The sequence below is a fragment of the Muscardinus avellanarius genome, assembly GCF_963383645.1.
Source record: "Muscardinus avellanarius genome assembly, chromosome: 14".
Taxonomy (NCBI): domain Eukaryota; kingdom Metazoa; phylum Chordata; class Mammalia; order Rodentia; family Gliridae; genus Muscardinus; species Muscardinus avellanarius.
The window spans coordinates 37,370,191-37,387,405 of record NC_137800.1 but is presented as its reverse complement, the minus strand read 5'-3'; the positions used below and the strand labels follow the sequence as shown (position 1 = coordinate 37,387,405).

At 36.7% G+C, this 17,215-nt stretch overlaps 1 protein-coding gene across 1 annotated transcript in view; it reads left to right on the top strand.

Annotated features, from left to right (window-relative positions):
• FAT1 (FAT atypical cadherin 1) overlaps window positions 1-17,215 on the top strand; it is a gene marked incomplete at both ends in the record, with an annotated part of 107,656 nt that overhangs the window by 47,448 nt on the left and 42,993 nt on the right. The window contains 4 exons of the mRNA XM_080710535.1: window positions 6,527-6,588; window positions 9,416-9,745; window positions 10,094-10,304; window positions 13,123-13,262. Of these exons, the coding sequence (XP_080566661.1) occupies window positions 6,527-6,588; window positions 9,416-9,745; window positions 10,094-10,304; window positions 13,123-13,262 (743 nt within the window). The remainder of the gene's footprint in view (window positions 1-6,526; window positions 6,589-9,415; window positions 9,746-10,093; window positions 10,305-13,122; window positions 13,263-17,215) is intronic.

The window sequence follows — 17,215 nt, the reverse complement described above, 5'->3', positions numbered from 1 at the left end:
TAAAAAAAAAAGATAAATAAATTGGTAGATTAATGCTTTTTTTTTTTTTTTTTTTTTTTTTTTGGTGGTGGTACTGGGGATGGAACCCTTTTACCTCCAGGCTAGACTCCCAGGCCTATTTTATATTTTTATTTGGAAACAGGGAGGCTGGCTTTGAACCTGAGCGATCCTCCTGTCTCTGCCTCCCAAGCGCGGGTATTACAAGTGTGCGCCACCACGCCCAGCATATTAATGCTTTTTCAAAAATCATAATTGAACTCAGAGACCTCAGAGACTCTTGATTTTTGGATCTTAGATGGAACTGTGAACTAATAACAGTAGGCCATGCTTCTTCATCTGCGCTGAACCTGGTGAGGTGGAGACCAGTATTGGGGACGAGGAGTGCCAGAGGGAGCATGGCAGAGCAGTATCAGCCACAGAATCCTGGAAAACTTTGCAATTTTTTTTAACCATATGGGCCTTAAACAGATGCTCATGGAATTTGGGTTTTGATAACAACTATAGTTGCTATTGTTTTGTTCCTTCTGATTTTAACCACGGGGGGAAAGATTTTTGGTATCATAAACTTTAAATTTCTTGTTTTCAATATGTGTCATTTGAAATATGGGGCTCTTAAGGAGTAGAGAAAATGATTGACTATTTAAATTATTTTAGTTCAATTAAAAATTCAGTTCTTTAAGTTACACTAGCCACAGTTCAGTTTCAGAGTGGCCACATGTGGCTGCGTACTATCATATTGAACAGTCCAGAAGAGAGAATATTTCAGTCATCCCAAACTTTTATTGGACAGTGATTTTCCTAGAACACAGATTACTATGGTTCTTACGTTGTAAAATAAGCAAAAGGCTAGAAAAGCTGATGTAGTTGTAGGAGGTTAGGAAGAAAATAATCAGAGCAGTAGCATGTGGATGTAGACTTAATTTTTTCCTTTATCTTTCTCCTTCTTATTCTCAAGTAGAAGAGTAGGAAAATGGTTTAAAGTAAGTTTCCTGCTAAGCAAGGTGAATGTGGATGCACAGTTTTCAGTCCTCCAGAATCGGGACCATGCTCTTACAGTTTTGTTCTTTGATTACACTCACTACAGATCATACGTACTTGGAATAGTCAGTCCTGGTCAGAAATCCCGACTTTTCCTTTTCCACCTGCCATCTTGTAACTGCTGTGCTGTTGTTCAAACCGGTTTTTCTAGTACCAGGTCCTTCCTTTCTCCTTAGACTTCTCTCACTTTCAGCATGGACTTTAGACTCTGAAGGCCTGAGTGTATTGAGCTCTCAATTTACTAAGTGATCTTGAGTAAGCAACTTAATCTCTCTGACTCCATGAAAAATGGAGATATTACTGTATAAATAGATTCAATGAGCTAATGTATTTAAAGACCAGGGCACAGTACTTAATAAGCTCAGTGGCCATCAGAGATGAGGCGGTGTGTGTGTGTGTGTGTGTGTGTGTGTGTGTTTTAATTTTTACTTTGTAGAGGAGCATTCTAAAACTTGTGTCTTAAAACAACAGCCATTGTTTGTCTAGGAGTCTGCTAGGCATTTTTGGCTTCATCCAGGCTTAGCTTATTTCTCTTACAATGGTGGTCAGTCCCTTGCTTGACTTGCAAATGGCTGATCTTGGATGACTAAACTACATTTCTCATCAACCGACCAAATCAAGTTTTCTTGGATTAAAATTTCTCAGGGAGAGGTCTTTTCCTCTCCCTGTTTTCAATATGAACACTCTAGTCTTTCTCCAATGTAGTCTTTGCCAAGTTCTCACTTTCATTATTGTTTCATGAAAACATAATCATCTCTGCATCCTGAGTAGGTAGGACAGAATAATTAAGTAAATGCGTAAGTATAGCTCCATCAATGTGGACAGCCTCTTACTATCTTCACCTACTAGTACTGGTTTTGTTTTGGTACCAGGGAATTGATCCCATGGTCATTTTACCTCTGAGCTACTCCCTTGCCCCTCTTTTTTATTTTGAGACAAGATTTTACTAGGTTGCTGAGGCCGGCCATTAGCCTTCCATCCTGATCCTCTTGTTTCAGCCTCACAAGGATTGGGATTAAAGGAATATACCACCATGCCCAACTTCACCTACTACTCTTTTTAATATTCATCTGGATGTACTATCTTACTTTCTAAAGTTCATTTTATCCCTTGAATTTTGAGAAGTTTCAGAATACTGATTTATAAGAAATAGAAAAGGGTAAAATTTTATAGTAAGCATTACAGTTAATCTAACATCACTGTCTTAAAAAATCCTCTAATGTGTGAAGTAGCATTGAAAGGCTACATATTATAAGTGTATCCATCAGGTGCAATAAAGTTTTGCCCTTTAGCTTTGCATACATTTATGAGGTAAATTTGTAATTTCCTGATTTTGGTGAGAAGATACTACACCTGCTCTCTCAGCCTGCCCACATAATAAGTTTAGTAGACAAAAATGCAGTGTTCTTCCCGACCAAGGGAAGAAAAATTTCTAGTTTTTGTCCTTTCATTTCTATTTTTAATTTAAAAGAGCTTGCATAAAAGGAAAATAAGACACAAAGTTAGAAAGGAAGCACTTGCATGTGCATTTTTCTCTTTTGTCCTATTTTATTTTTTAACTTGCTTCTTTGGACCTATTAAAATGAGTAATGATTACTCATTGCTTTTTTTTTTTTAATGGTCTAAGCTTTATGGAAGTCATAGTTGAGAGTCCATGGAGAGTTGAAATACCACAATGTAGTATGTTTTGCATTTTGGTATGGTGAGGAGAAAAAAAAAACCTTGTTGGAGCCTTAGTTGAACTAAATTCTAATCCTGGCTTTGTTAATGACTTACAGGTGACCTTGGAAAAGATTAACTTTACTTGGCCTTAACTACCCAATCTTGACTACTGAAATTCTATACCATTTCTATCAAGTATATATATATATATATATATCTCTTTCTGGTATTTAGCCAAAAACATCACAGGTGAACACAAATGTGTGAAACAAAAGAAATGGTTAATACTATTCTTAGGATAGTTTATATCAATAAGGTAAATAATTTAGCAAGTATAGGGAGAAGGTATAATTTGGATTTATATTAAAAGTAGGTTATTTGTCAAATAGGCAAGAGGTGGGGGAGGGTTTGAGATGTGCAAAAGCACAAGGGTGAGAATGAATGTAAATGTAGAATAAATGAATAAATTCTTCAGGCCAGAATGAGGATATTTGGACAATCTTCCCAGGGTAGTAAATATGATTGATTGATAGCTGTTAGATAAAGCATAAAAAACCAAACAAACAGTTTTTATAGTATCTTTCTACCATATTTAGATTTTTTTTTTTTTTTTTTTTTTTTTTTGGTGGTACTGGGGTTCCTGGAAACCCTTCTATCTCTGGGCTACATTCCCAGACCTATATTATATTTTTATTTGGAAACAGGGTCTCTTAAGGCAGCGCGGCTGGCTTTGAATCTACGCAATCCTTCTGTCTTCTGTCTCCGCCTCCCAAGCGCGGGGATTACAAGCGTGCGCCACCACGCCCGGCTAGAAAATTTTTTTCCCCTCAAGAGTTCATGGGTCCTTCTTCATGGGGGACCCCACCTCGTGCTGCCCCCATAAAAGGTAGAAGCACAGACTCTCTGGCAGTGGTGTTACAGAAAAATTAGAGAAGAAACATTGGGGCACCTTTGATAAGATTCTATTTGGTAGGAATCTTAGGAATCTAGAAAGACAGACTTTTTTTGCCATCTCATACCTTGTATGAACATACCTTGTATGTTCTCCACATAGAAGCAAATCAAACCTGTAGGTTTCTTACAGGACCTTGCTTTGGGGGTTGTACTTCATGTCTAGATCAGTAGAACTTTATGCAATGGTGGGAAAGCCTTACATCTCTTCGTTCATGGTGGGATCACTAGCCCGGTGACTGTTGAGTACTTGAAATATGGCTAGTGTGATTGGGAAACTGAGATTTAAGTTTTATTTAATTTTAAGTAATTTGAATTTCAGTAGCCCCATGAAGGTAGTCACTATGGCATTCGTTAGCTCAGGTCTGAAATTTTATTTTCTCTTGTTTACAGTCATATAGGGGATTTGTCTTAAAATGACGAATAAATCTCTCCTTCATAAAAGAAATACAGTTCCTAGAAATTTATTTCTGCTTCTTTCTTCTAAGCCCCTCCAAAATATGTGGAGGAGATACTTCCTCAAGCTTTGTTATCTTTGGCTTCTGAAAAACAGTGGGGCTTTTCTTCTGACACATGACTTCTCAAGCTTAAGATTTCCCCCATCCATTTTGTTTATTTATTTTTTTCTTGCAGGCCCATCATTCTCTTTCCTTTCTCGCTCCTCTGTTCATAGAGTAGTAGACTAGATCTGTTTGTAGGCCTCTGACCACTTTCCTCAACTTCAGGTCCGTGCCTCGAGGTCAGTCAGACACCACCAGCACCTAGACCACCTGTCTCAGTACGTGGCACATCTTCTGTTAGTTAGCCCTTCTATGTACTACAAATTTGTATCGTTTTCAGGTTCAGAATCCTCTCTAATATACATTTTAATTTTAATAGTTTTAATATTATATATTTCTTGATTTTTAAGTTCACCTCTTTTTTTTTCTTGTTTTTGAGAGAAGAAAATGACTTAAGCAAGCTCACCAAGAAAGACAGAGATTCTGGCCCCCAGGGTTTTACAGTATAGGAAGGAAGCTGGTTTTGTTTTTTTTTGTTTTGTTTTGTTTTGTTTTTGTTTTTGTTTTTTTGTTTGTTTGTTTTTTGCAGTACTAGGGATAAAACTCAGGGGCATTCCACCCCTGAGCTACACCCCCATCTTTATTTTTAAATTATTTTTATTTTGAAACAGGGTCTCAGGCTGTCCATGACCCGCAGTCCTCCTTTCTCAGCCTCCCAAATGCTGGGATTACAAACGTGCACCACCACACCTGGTTTAGAAAGGAAGATTTTAAAATGAGTGGCCATAATATTATGGGTTGATATTATTTAGGATAGAGAAATAGAAGGGCTTAGAGAACTCAGTAGGAGGACTCCAGGATAGGAGTTTAAACTAAGATGTGAAGGAATAAATAAGAACAGTGAGGCTAAAATGGATTTTAAAAAAGAACTTTACAACTCATTGCAATCAAATGGAATCAGTGTTCCATCTGGGTTATGAAGGAGAATAAATAGAAAGGATATAGAATATGTAAATAATTTCAAACCTACAAAGGAGGTCAAGTAATTTTTTTTTTTTTTTTTTTTTTTTTTGGTTCTGGGGATGGAATCCTTCTACCTCCGGGTTACACTCCCAGACCTATTTTTTTATATTTTATTTGGAAACAGGGTCTCTTAAGCCAGCACGGCTGGCTTCGAACCTCTGCAATCCTCCTGTCTCCCCCTCCCAAGTGCAGGGATTACAAGTGTGCGCCACCACGCCCAGTGTACGTTTTGGTTTTATATTGAATTGGTTGGTAATATGGATATAAGAAGTCCTTTGGGAAGCCGGGAATGGTGGCTCAGGCTTGTAATCCCAGTACTTGTGAGGCTGAGACAGGAGATCACAGGTTCATGGACAGCCTCAGCTACTTAGTGAGACCCTCTGCAATTTAGACCCTTTTTCAAAACAAAGAATGAAAAATAAGTCTATAGGTTTCATCTCTAGAACCACAAAATGATTAATTAAAAAATTAAAAAGAGAAATCTTTTGTTAGTAATCCTTTGTGCCGTGAATTGTCAAGTGGGAAAATTATTTGTTAACGAGTATTTGTGCAGAGCTATTGGTTTGTGATGAAGTGCCAGAGAGGATTTCGCATCATATAGGGGTCTTCCTATGCCGTTGACCCCTATATGATGTTATCATTGGCGATAACTTTTTGATGGGCACATTAGGACAATGAAATGAGACTAATTCCTTATCATTTTTTGAACTCTTAAGTCCATTGTCAAAAGCTATTAGTATACCTTTGATAGCAAAAAAAGAGATTAAAAGGTTTTTAGGACTGATGAAAATCAAGCTCTTGTCATATTGAGCAGCATTTTCACATTGTCTTTTTTTATTTATTTATTTTTGCGGTACTGGAGATGGAACCCAGGGGCATTCTACCTTCGAGCTACATGCCCAGCCCTGTTTTTATTCTTTATTTTGGTCTCACTGAGTTGCAGAGGGCCTCACTAAGTAGCTGAGGCTGGCTGTGAACCGCCATCCTCCTGTCTCAGCCTCCCTCCGGAATGCTGGGTTAACAAGCGTGCGCCACCATGCCCGGCAGCATTCTCACATTGTTACACGGTGTGAAGCATATTTCTTGAGCCTGGTTTAATTTATAAATGTGGTTTGGGGGAAATTTCAGATCTAGCTGCAGTGTAGGCTTTTGTTGTTTGTTTTGCTGCTATTGTTGTTTTGTCCAAGAATGATTAAAGTGAAAAAGTATAAAGCCGTGTTGCTATTTTAAATAACCAACCATACTAAATTTCTGTAGTAGTCTTTTTTTCGTAAGAGATTAAAGATTTGCTCAGACTTTTATTTCATAATTGACCTTATTTTATGAAGATTAATAAACTTATCATTTTGCAGGTCTCATTACAACTACATCAAGGAAACTGGACCGAGAGCAGCAAGATGAACATATATTAGAAGTAAGCACTTCTTTATATTTTGGTTTTAAATATTTTCAGTTGTAAATATCTAAGAAAAGAAAATTGTAAATATCAAATATCAAATTGTATAAAAGGAAATTGTAAATATCTTTTTTTTTTTTTTTTTTTTTTTTTGCGGGTCTGGAACCCAGGGGTATTCGACCCCTGATCTACACCCCCTGCCCTATTTTTTTATTCTTTATTTTGAAACAGGCTCTCACTAAGTTGCAGAGGGCCTCACTAAGTAGCTGAGGCTGTCTGTGAACTGCAGTCCTCCAGTCTCAGCCTCCCGAATGCTGGGAATACAAGTGTGGGCAACCATGCCCAGCTTGTAAATATCTTAAGAAGGAAAGATCTTAGTCCCATTAACCAGCTGTTAATGTGTTGTTATATGCTTCTGGCCATTAATCAGAAAGAAAATAAAGGAAAAATGAATATAGCTCATGTCCCCTCTACCCATCTTCCATTTCATCCCCATAATGTACAACCACTGTCATAAGTTTTATTTAATTTTTGTTCTTTACACATGCACAAATAAACACAGCAATTCAACTAATAACAATGCCATTTGGGATTCATTTTCACTTATTTAAGTGATATTTTTCTGTATAAGTTCTTCAGCTTTTTTTTTCCTAATATGTCTTTGAAATACATTAGTATTTATAGATTAACCTTTGAACTGTAGTTATCTTGTTTCCAGATGTTTTTCACTCTTAGTTAATGGCATTGTTATGCATTTAAAAAGTTACGGGGTTTTTTTGTGGTTTTAATTTTTTCTAAAATCTTATGAAGTAAATATAAATTGGAAGTCAGACATTCTCCTAAACAGTCTTTTCATTCTCATGCTTAATTCAGAATACCTTCTGATCTTTGGTGGTGGGGTAAAAACAACTTCATCTCATTGCTCACCTATGTTTAGCTAGAAGAAAGTAAGTTGTAGAATGAGGGCTAAACTTACGTTTGGAGGAGGAAAGTAGAGTACAGCATGGCAGTGCTGGGTGCTATTGTTTAAAAACCCAGAAAAGCCAAGAGAAAGGCACTGTGGCAAAGGAAAACCCAGCAGAACAAACCTATACCTCTGTGGACATTTCCCTATCGCATATTGAAAGCTATCATTGATTATTGGAATCAGACCTGGAAAAGCTAGACGCTTTCCTTTAATTGTAAAGCAACTTGTGCATCTCTTCATTCTAACATAGAGGGTAATAAAAGCAATTCTAACTGGTCATTTCTTTAATCCTCTGTTTATATGATTGTTCATAATACTGTCTACTTAATTTCATTTCTCCCCAACTTTATCAGTAAAATAGTTTTAAATAGCTATGCAGTATATCTATTTGCATGAGTTTAAATATCTTCTCAAGAAAAGGTGGCTTCACAGTGCTCTCCTCATTGGTAATTTGTGTATCACATCTGAGATTTTATTTCATAAGTTGTATAGTTTCCTTGAATTTATGTTCTGTATGGTAGAGCAGAGTTGTGAATTTTCATTCACTTACTATAGGAATTGACAGAAGAGAAGAGTATTGAAGAAAGAAGCAGATGGCAGAATGTTGAGCATAGTAGGTCACAAGCATTGGGATCTCACTCCCATCCACACGTGGTTATGACTCAAGTTCCACATTAATTGTCGACTCACTTCCTAACACCCTTCTTTTTTTTTCCCCAATGAATGTTAAAGGTGGGGTGGGAAAAGATATAAAGCATATGTTTTCACTTGGTTATTTCTGTTTGCTTTTCTTTTTTTTGAAAAGGTCATATGAAAACTGGTCAAAAGGAAATGTTTTGAAAGGTTAAAAATAATATTTTTATTTTGTTTTATTCTGACAAAAAACTCAGTAGTAAAACTACTTTATTTAAATACTCTTGGCAAGTATCATCAGGATGTACTTAACATTTATAAGTAGGATTTACATCTACCAAGTTTTAAAGAGAAAATTGTTTCATGGAAAACTTCATCTCTATTAATGGTGGTAGGAGTTTAGTAATTTGGAAGGAGGTTGGAAGTGTGGGTGAGGGGAGAATCATCATTACTTGAGGTCATTACTTTTAATGTACACATTGCTGTAAATGTGGACTTTTAAGGGTGAAATTAAGTTATACATAAAGAAATAGTCACTAGTGCTGTCCTCAAGGATCTCCCATCTTTATCCCTAAACTTAATGCATGGGTTCGTTACTTAAAATGGAAGTTATTTTACATTTTTTTTACTAAAAATGTTAAGTTGGTCTTAAATTTCAGTGTTTATGTCTACCTCCTTAAACATTAAAGACTTCTGTGTCAAGGAAACAGGCAAACAAAATAAAATGGTTACTAGTATTTAAATGTGTAACACTTACCCCCTACTTTAAAATGATGAGGTAGCATATTTTATTGGTGAAGCTTAAATTGACAGGTTTTAGATGCAGTGTATGGAGAGTTTAAGTATACACAATGTATTTTTAAGAGGGCTGTAAATATTTAAAGCAGGATCTTTATGTATAATCTCTTCCATGACCTAAATATATTAAGTTTTTGGTAGCTTACTGTTTTGGGAAAGTTAACTTTACAGTTTTAATAGTGCAAGAGAAGAGACTGCATGATTAAGAAGAGTAAGGAGTAACAGCTGATTATTGGTTAGTTACAGGTTCCTGTGTCCCTATCTGTAAAACTGGGAAAAGTTGCCTTACTTTCTCCACAGGGTTGTTATCAGGATAAGAGGAGATGGTATGGGGCATAGTGCTGTGTGAACTGTAGAAACTTATACAAATGCTGATTCTCATTAGGGAGAACAGTGTTTACTTTTTATATATCTTAAAACATTTGTTCTGTTACCTTTGCAAAACAGGTCACTGTGACAGACCATGGTACTCCGCCCAAATCAACCATTGCAAGAGTAATTGTGAAAATCCTTGATGAAAATGACAACAAGCCTCAGTTCCTGCAGAAGTTCTACAAAATCAGACTCCCAGAGCGGGAAAAACCAGAACGAGAAAGAAGCGTCAAAAGAGAGCCTCTGTATCGTGTGATAGCTACAGATAAAGATGAAGGTCCCAATGCGGAAATCTTCTACAGCATCGAGGAAGGAAATGAACATGGAAAATTTTTTATTGACCCCAAAACTGGAGTGGTTTCATCCAAAAAGTTCTCTGCAGCCAGAGAATATGATATTCTTTCAGTGAGTTCAGATCTTATCTTTGAATTTTTTCAATTTGATTATAAAGCTAGTCTTGTATCTCTTATCTTTTCTGTATTTAGTAAATGACTTCAGTGTTTTTGACCCAACAGTGCTTTATGTTTGAAAATGAAGGTTTTTCTTTTCAACTCTCACTCCAACCGCTTATTAATTATGTTCTATGTGGTCGTGAAGTAGTTTACCTTTTCATAGAGCATTAAATACATGGTATACTTACGTGCAAATCTTAAATTTTGAAATTGTCTCGGTTTAAGACAACCAGGCTATGCTTCAGTTAAAGGATGTATCTTTAGACTGGCTGTTTTTATTTGTTCTCTTCGTGTTCTATAGATTAAGGCAGTTGATAATGGTCACCCTCAAAAGTCATCAACCACTAGACTCCATATTGAATGGATCTCCAAACCCAAGCCTTCCCTGGAACCAATTTCATTTGAAGAATCATTTTTCACGTTTACAGTAATGGAAAGTGACCCAGTTGCTCATATGATTGGAGTGATATCGGTTGAGCCTCCTGGAACCCCTCTTTGGTTTGATATCATTGGTAAGTAATGATCATTATTCTCAGTGATCTTGTCTAGGTCACGCTCAGGAGAAACCTGCATATGGTTTCCTGATTTTTGTACACATATTAGAGTTTAAAATTGGGACAAGACTTACAGGTGTAGAATTTACTTTAAATTGTAGTATCTTGATTGAATAATTTTTTACAATGTACAACATTTATTAAATTTGTTCAAAATATATATGAACATTCCACAACGAAACCCCAAAATTATAATTATTATGCACTAATTTTATTTTATTTTTTAAAATTTTATTATTAAATGCATTCTTTTTATTTTATGATTTTAATTGGCATATTAAAATTGTATGTACTTATGAAGTACCATGTGGTGTTTATATATATACACTGATTATGCACTAATTTTGAAAGAGTACTCTATCCACCAAGTCACTAATATTTTTTTAAAGTTATTATTTTTAAGTACATCAGGGAGTTAGAAACCTCAATGTTTTGGTCCAAATTTTTATTATGTATGTGTGTGGTACTGAGAATTGAACTCAGGGACAATCTACCACTGAGCTACACTGCAGTTCTTTGTATTTCTTAGTTTTTGGTTTTTAGGGTTTTGTTTGTTTGTATGTTTGTTTGTTTTGCAGCACTAGGGATTAAACCCAGGGGCATTCTACCTCTGAGCTACACCTCCAGCCCTATTTTTTATTCTTTATTTTGAAACAGGTTCTCACTGAGTTGCAAATGGCCTCACTTAAATAGTTGAGGCTGTTTGCGAACTGCAGTGCTCCGTCTTAGCCTCCCAAATGCTGGGATTACAAGCAAGCACCACCACTCTTAGCTTGTATTTTTGTATTTTGAAACAAAATCTCATTAAGTGACTATGCTAGTCTTGAACCTGTGATCGTCCTATCAGCCACTCAAGTACTGGGATTATTGTTGTGTGCCACAGTGCCCGGCTTTAATTCTGTGTGTGTGTGTGTGTGTGTGTGTGTGTGTGTGTGTGTGTGTGTGTAACATATGGTATGTTATTTTTAGTGATTTTGATTAGAACACTTCAGGTAGCTATGTTTAGGTAAAGACTGTCTCATGTCAATATTGAATAAAGAATAAGCCTACAGAATTTGAAGTAGTTCTTCTTAAATGACAATCATATGACCATGTTGAATAAGGAATAAGCTTATACATTCTAATTTGTATGACTTAAAATTACAGTTTCAACTTTGCCTTTTTAGTTTTATTTGCCTCATTTTTAACAGGAAACTGTCCATTAGATTAATTCACCCTTTTATATAATTTACATGCTTTGCTCAAATTTTCCTCTTATGTTTAAAACACTTCCAACATTGAATTAATACCCTATCCAACATACTTTTAAAAATTTACATAAGAATGACATCTTGGATATTTTTATTGTTTCTTTCCAGTATTTTAGTTACAAGGCGATCAGAAGTATGTGTTGTGATTCATCTCCAATTGAAATGTCATATCCCTCTCCCACCCCTACCCCTTAGCCCAGCACCCAAGTGCTGTTTTAGAAAGTTGGAGCTGGTGGGGGACAGGGTGTGGGAATCACAGGAAAGATGGGGTGTAGGCTTTGCCTCGAACATTCACACTAAATGGCTGGGCTCTTTCCCCCAATTTTCTGAAGCTGTTGACATCTCTGAAACCATTACAGTTGATTTTAAGGAGAAAAGCTCATTTATTTTCATAGTTACCTTGCAATCAAAGTAGTTCTTGTGCTTTCTCTTAACTTTTATCGCATTTCCAGACAAGCAGGGAGCTGTTGTGCAGTACCTGACCTCACTGTTGCATTCTCGCTGTGTATGGACCTGGTTTGACTGATCTTCTCTGCTTGCTTTCCATGCTTGCTTGTTCTTTTGGCTGTGCCAGGAGATACACTTGCTAGAGAAGTTTTTTACATCTTTCCGATGACTTGTGACCTGAACTGTACAGCAGAAGGTATCTGCTGAGATCACATAATTTGCCTCAGATTATGAGATCTAAGATAAAAGCATGGGTTTTTCTGAGAACTTTATTTCCAATGACTTTCCATTGCCATTTCTTTTCACAGTGTACACATGGTCACCCATTCTTATTTCGAACATGTTGACTTTCCATCATCCCTAGACCTGTAGTTTTAGGTTTGGTTTAAAACCTTGCTTGTGTGTGTGTTTGTTTTGCTTTTTGGTTGGATGTAGTAGTAGAACTTCATTGTCATGTTGAGCCTTTAATTTCATTTTCTGTCATCTCATTTGCTATAAGCATCTCAAGTTCAATGGATTTAAAGATACCTGTATTTAGAATATAAGTGGGTGTACATTTGGGTTGTATTAATAGGACAGAAACTACTGCTTCATTAAGCTCTGTTTGATAAGAATGAGAAAAATTTCAAAATATGTTTGATTAGAGTTAACTACTACTATGGTTTTTCAAGTTAACATGTTTTTAGTAGTTGATTAAGGCAGAAACTCAAATATTTTTTAAACAAACTTTTAAATGGCCAGTGATATTTTGATATACCTACTTGACATATAAATTAATACTGAGACTCTCTGAAGAAGCAGATTGGAAGTATGGCAGTATCGGCGGTGTTTTCTTATTTTCAGAGTTGCTTTCCTGGCAGATTTGCCAATTAGGGCTCAGTTTTGCCTTGCAGGCATTATTTTTCTAACCGGCCACTCTTTTCTTGCCTTTCAAAATGATGGCCCTTTGGAGTCATTTTGATCATTCTAATATTAGGAGTCTCTTTTCACTGCCATTAAATATTAGAAGCCACAAGATAAATGACAAGTTTTCATTGTGAACCTGTTTTAACTCTTATCATTGTTTTTATTTAAACTAGGTGGCAACTATGACAGTCACTTTGATGTGGATAAAAGCACAGGGACTATCATTGTTGCCAAACCTCTTGATGCAGAGCAAAACTCAAACTATAACCTCACGGTCGAAGCCACAGATGGAACCACCACTATCTTTACTCAGGTAAGTGAGTTAACTAATGGTGTTTTTGTCAGAGGATGGTTAAGATAACCTCATCATTTGGGGTCTACACACATTACCAGCCATTGATTTTGCTCACAGAGGTACTAAAGCCAGAAGTCAGTATGTCAATGTTTACCACATATGTAACAAGAATTGTTATTTAGAGAAAGAAAATTGACTGCAAATCCTGGTTTGGGTTTTGCATGTAATTAAGCAGCCATAAAAAATTTTTTACAGAAGGCTTAAGACAGAACCACATGGTTGTTATGGCATCAAAATCCTCTTAATTTTATAATTACATTTGAACTATATTAATGTAGAGTATATCACTGATGAGGAATTGTACAAGTTATTTTCATGAAAGCTGATTAAAATGGTTAATCTTTTAGATCACCTTAAAAAAATCCCCCCCATCCCCGGCTAACTAAAGTTGTATAAAAATGACCGGTAAAATTGTTTTAACAATTTTTTTAATCCTTTATTTGTTCCTATCTGATGGTTAAGACATGACCAGATTGCTGAGCTTTCAAACTTCAATGTTAAAACCCTATAAATTAAATTTTCTTATTTTCTCTGCTTCTTAGTATGGGCTATTGTAACTTACCAAAAGAACAACTGTTCTTGGGTGAAGAATCATTAAGGAGTTTTAGGGGAAGGCAGAGAGGCATTCATTCATTCATTCATTCATTCATTCATTATTCATAGAGTCATTTGACAGATACTTGTTGAATACGTGTTATGTTCCAGGTATTGTTTGGGAAGCTAAATAGTGGGTAACAAAAGGCAAACATTCTGCCTCCTTGGAGCTTGCGTGAGGGTGGTAGAAGCTTAAGACTTGAGTATGATTTACATATATGTCCTTAAAGAAAGAAAAAGTTAAAAGGATAGAGAATAATATGCTTCTGAGTTTCAGTTTTATATCTCTAGATGTTGCTATTTCAAATCCTAAGTGAGAGATTATCTGTATTTTTAATTAATAAAAGAATAGATAACTTGAAGCCAGTTGTGATAATGTTTTAGCCAGTTTGTGCCATTTAAGGAAACTCCTTTCCCCTAACATTTTTGACATTTAATGTTAGTAAAATTGATATTGTATGCTATACAGTAGGCTTCTGGGCTCATTTTGAGATTGCCATGTTAAAGTTCTAGTACAGTATTAAAGTTTTCATTTTGTTGGTGCCTTTTCTCTTTCTAAAGACATGCAGAATCAATGGATTTTCTCTCACCTGTTAGTTATAAAAATAAGAACCAAAAGTTGTAATAAATCTAACATGGGTGATGGCACATGCCTGTAATCGAGTGATTTGGGAGGCCGAGACAGGAGGATGGCAAGTTTGTGGCCCTGCCTCAGCAACTTAACAAAAGACCTGTCTCAGAATAAAAAAATAAAAAGTACTGGGGTATAGCTATAGAGTCATAGAGCACCCCTGGGTTCAATCACCAGTACTGGGTGGGGGGGGGTGTAATCAAGCAGGATAATTCTTTTTTTTTTTATTTTCTATTTATTTTTTTTTGTGGTACTAGGGATGGAACCTAGGGACATTCTACCTCCAAGCTATACCCCCACCCCTATTTCTTATTCTTAATTTTGAAGAATTCACTAAGTTGCAGAAGGCCTCACTAAGCAGCTGTGGTTATCTGCAAACCACTATCCTCCTGTCCTAGCCTCCACAGTACTGGGATTATAAGCACCCGGATAAAAGGATAATTCTAAGAAAAAGGTTTAACGAGTATAACCAGAAATCTAGCAACAGGAACTTAATCAGCAATGGAAATGTCTGTGTGTGCCAAGCATTCTCAACGCTACCAACAGTACATTCACCTGCAGCATTTATCAATAAGAATAGCAATGGACCCCCTTGCCCACAATTGTATTTTTAGATAGTACAGTTAGAAGTTTAGTATCAAATATGGTGTACATCTACTAAAATTTTATAAACACAGCAAGTATATTCTAGTTTTATTTTCTCTTTAAGTTTCAACAATTCATTTATACTTCTGTAACTTATTTTAAGTCATTTTTCAAAGGTCTCGATAATTCCTAGTGAATTGCTGTCAAGGAAAGTAGTCAGCATATGAGACTGGTTACAGAGGCCAGGCTGATCCGTCATGGGGTGGAATAAAGGGAACAATCAGTAATTAGGTTTAGGTTTCTAGTCTGGAACTGAGAACAGGGAGATAGGAATCTGGCAGAGAGTGGAGGAGCAGATTCCACATGGAGAGGAACACAGGAATGTGAACTGTGCTGATAAGGCTCTGAGACACAGCCAGGTAGGTTTGAGTTTGTAGGTAGCATTCAGGAACCAGCAGAGCAGGTTTTATGCAGTCAGGTCAGTAGCAGCAGATGTCAGATTTAAGAAGTCTTAGACATTGTGAGAGCGCTGGCAGCAAGCAGCGTGCGTCTTCTGCAAAGTGCGAGTGGGAAGGTGGCAGCGTACTGGCCGCTGCCCTGCTGAAGCCGCTCCTCTCCTTGTTCCGTGTCCTGCGGTTTTCTGCTTGGCATGCCAGCCAGCCTTAACTTGAGCCACTTTGCTTTATCTTGTCTTTCCAGATAACTCACCAAATCCAGTTAACATCTGACTGCCTTGGGACAGCATTGCTTTCAGATTTTCTTTCACTTTCTCCTGAGCATGAGTATCGCATGCTCTGTAGCGGGCAACTTGTTGGAATCTCGTCTCCACCTCTTGCTTTTATCCTTGAGCAAGCTTTAACCCTCTCTCCACTTAGTGATAATGATCCTTGCAGTTTTTAGAGAGTTAAGAAACATGACACAAAGAATGCTTGCTCTTAAAGCTACTGTGGCCTGTCACCTTCTGTGTCCTTGAAGTAGCTGTGTATCAGCACAACCATTTAGGGCTCTTTTGCTTCACCCTACCCTGACACCTGATTCTCCTTCCTCTCTCCGCTGTCTGCCATTACAGTTCATCTTGCACTGTCTGCTACCCCAGTAGTCTACCTCACTGATCAAAAGGTTCAGAGAAGTGTGTGTGTGTGTGTGTGTGTGTGTGTGTGTGTGTGTGTGTGTGTGTTTCTCAGCTTGGGAGGCAAGGCTATACATATTTCATTCCACATTCTTGCTGCTTTACTATATATCACTTGGTTCTGAGTCTTTCTTTTCATACTTTAAAGGATAGGGTGTTTGATCTCTCCTCATTCCTTCATTTATGTTCTTGACCAAGCTCTTCCCAGTACATGTTCACCTACCAAACTCAAACCTACTCAAAAAAGAAGTTACTTCTTGCTTTTTGAATGTACCCGTTGGTCGTTGGACTCTTAAAAACTTACTTGATGGCACAGGAGACAGAGTAGGTTTTGTGGGTGCAAGAAATTGCCTGTGACCTTGAGAGCTTCATGAGGACAAGGGACCGTTACACACTTGTTTTACACCCTCAGTCCTATGTAGGCATTTGCTGAGCATTTAAATGCCCAATGAATGTTGTAGTTAAAATTGCATTGTTAAAACGGATTGTTTTTGCTTTCTTCTATTTCCCTTTAATTGATTAGTTGATCTTGGAGTAGGATTAAACTTCTCTTCCTAATATCTACTCTATGGTAAAAAAAAAGTTTTAAATTTATAGTAGAAAAGAATATATTTTGATTTGATTCTTTATAAGAGATTACAGCCATGCCTTCTGGATTGTCTTTGACCTTAAAAGGAGGCATTTGCAGTTTTAAAAGTTTACATAACTTGCATATAAAATCTTTCCATTGTTTGGGGAATTTACTTACGTAAAATTTAATATCCAAAAACCTGTAATTGGTGTTGCAGTGTTTTGTGAGAATTCTGCTATGGTCTCATGAAACTGCGGCTGTTCATACACCTACATCAGTGCTCCGAACAGCTTTGCCTGTGTATTGCTACGACTTGGGCCTGCTGGCCACTTGGACTAGTAAACTCCTTTGTTCCATAGCAACCAATGAAGATTAGGTTTCTTGCTCATAAACTATCTTCT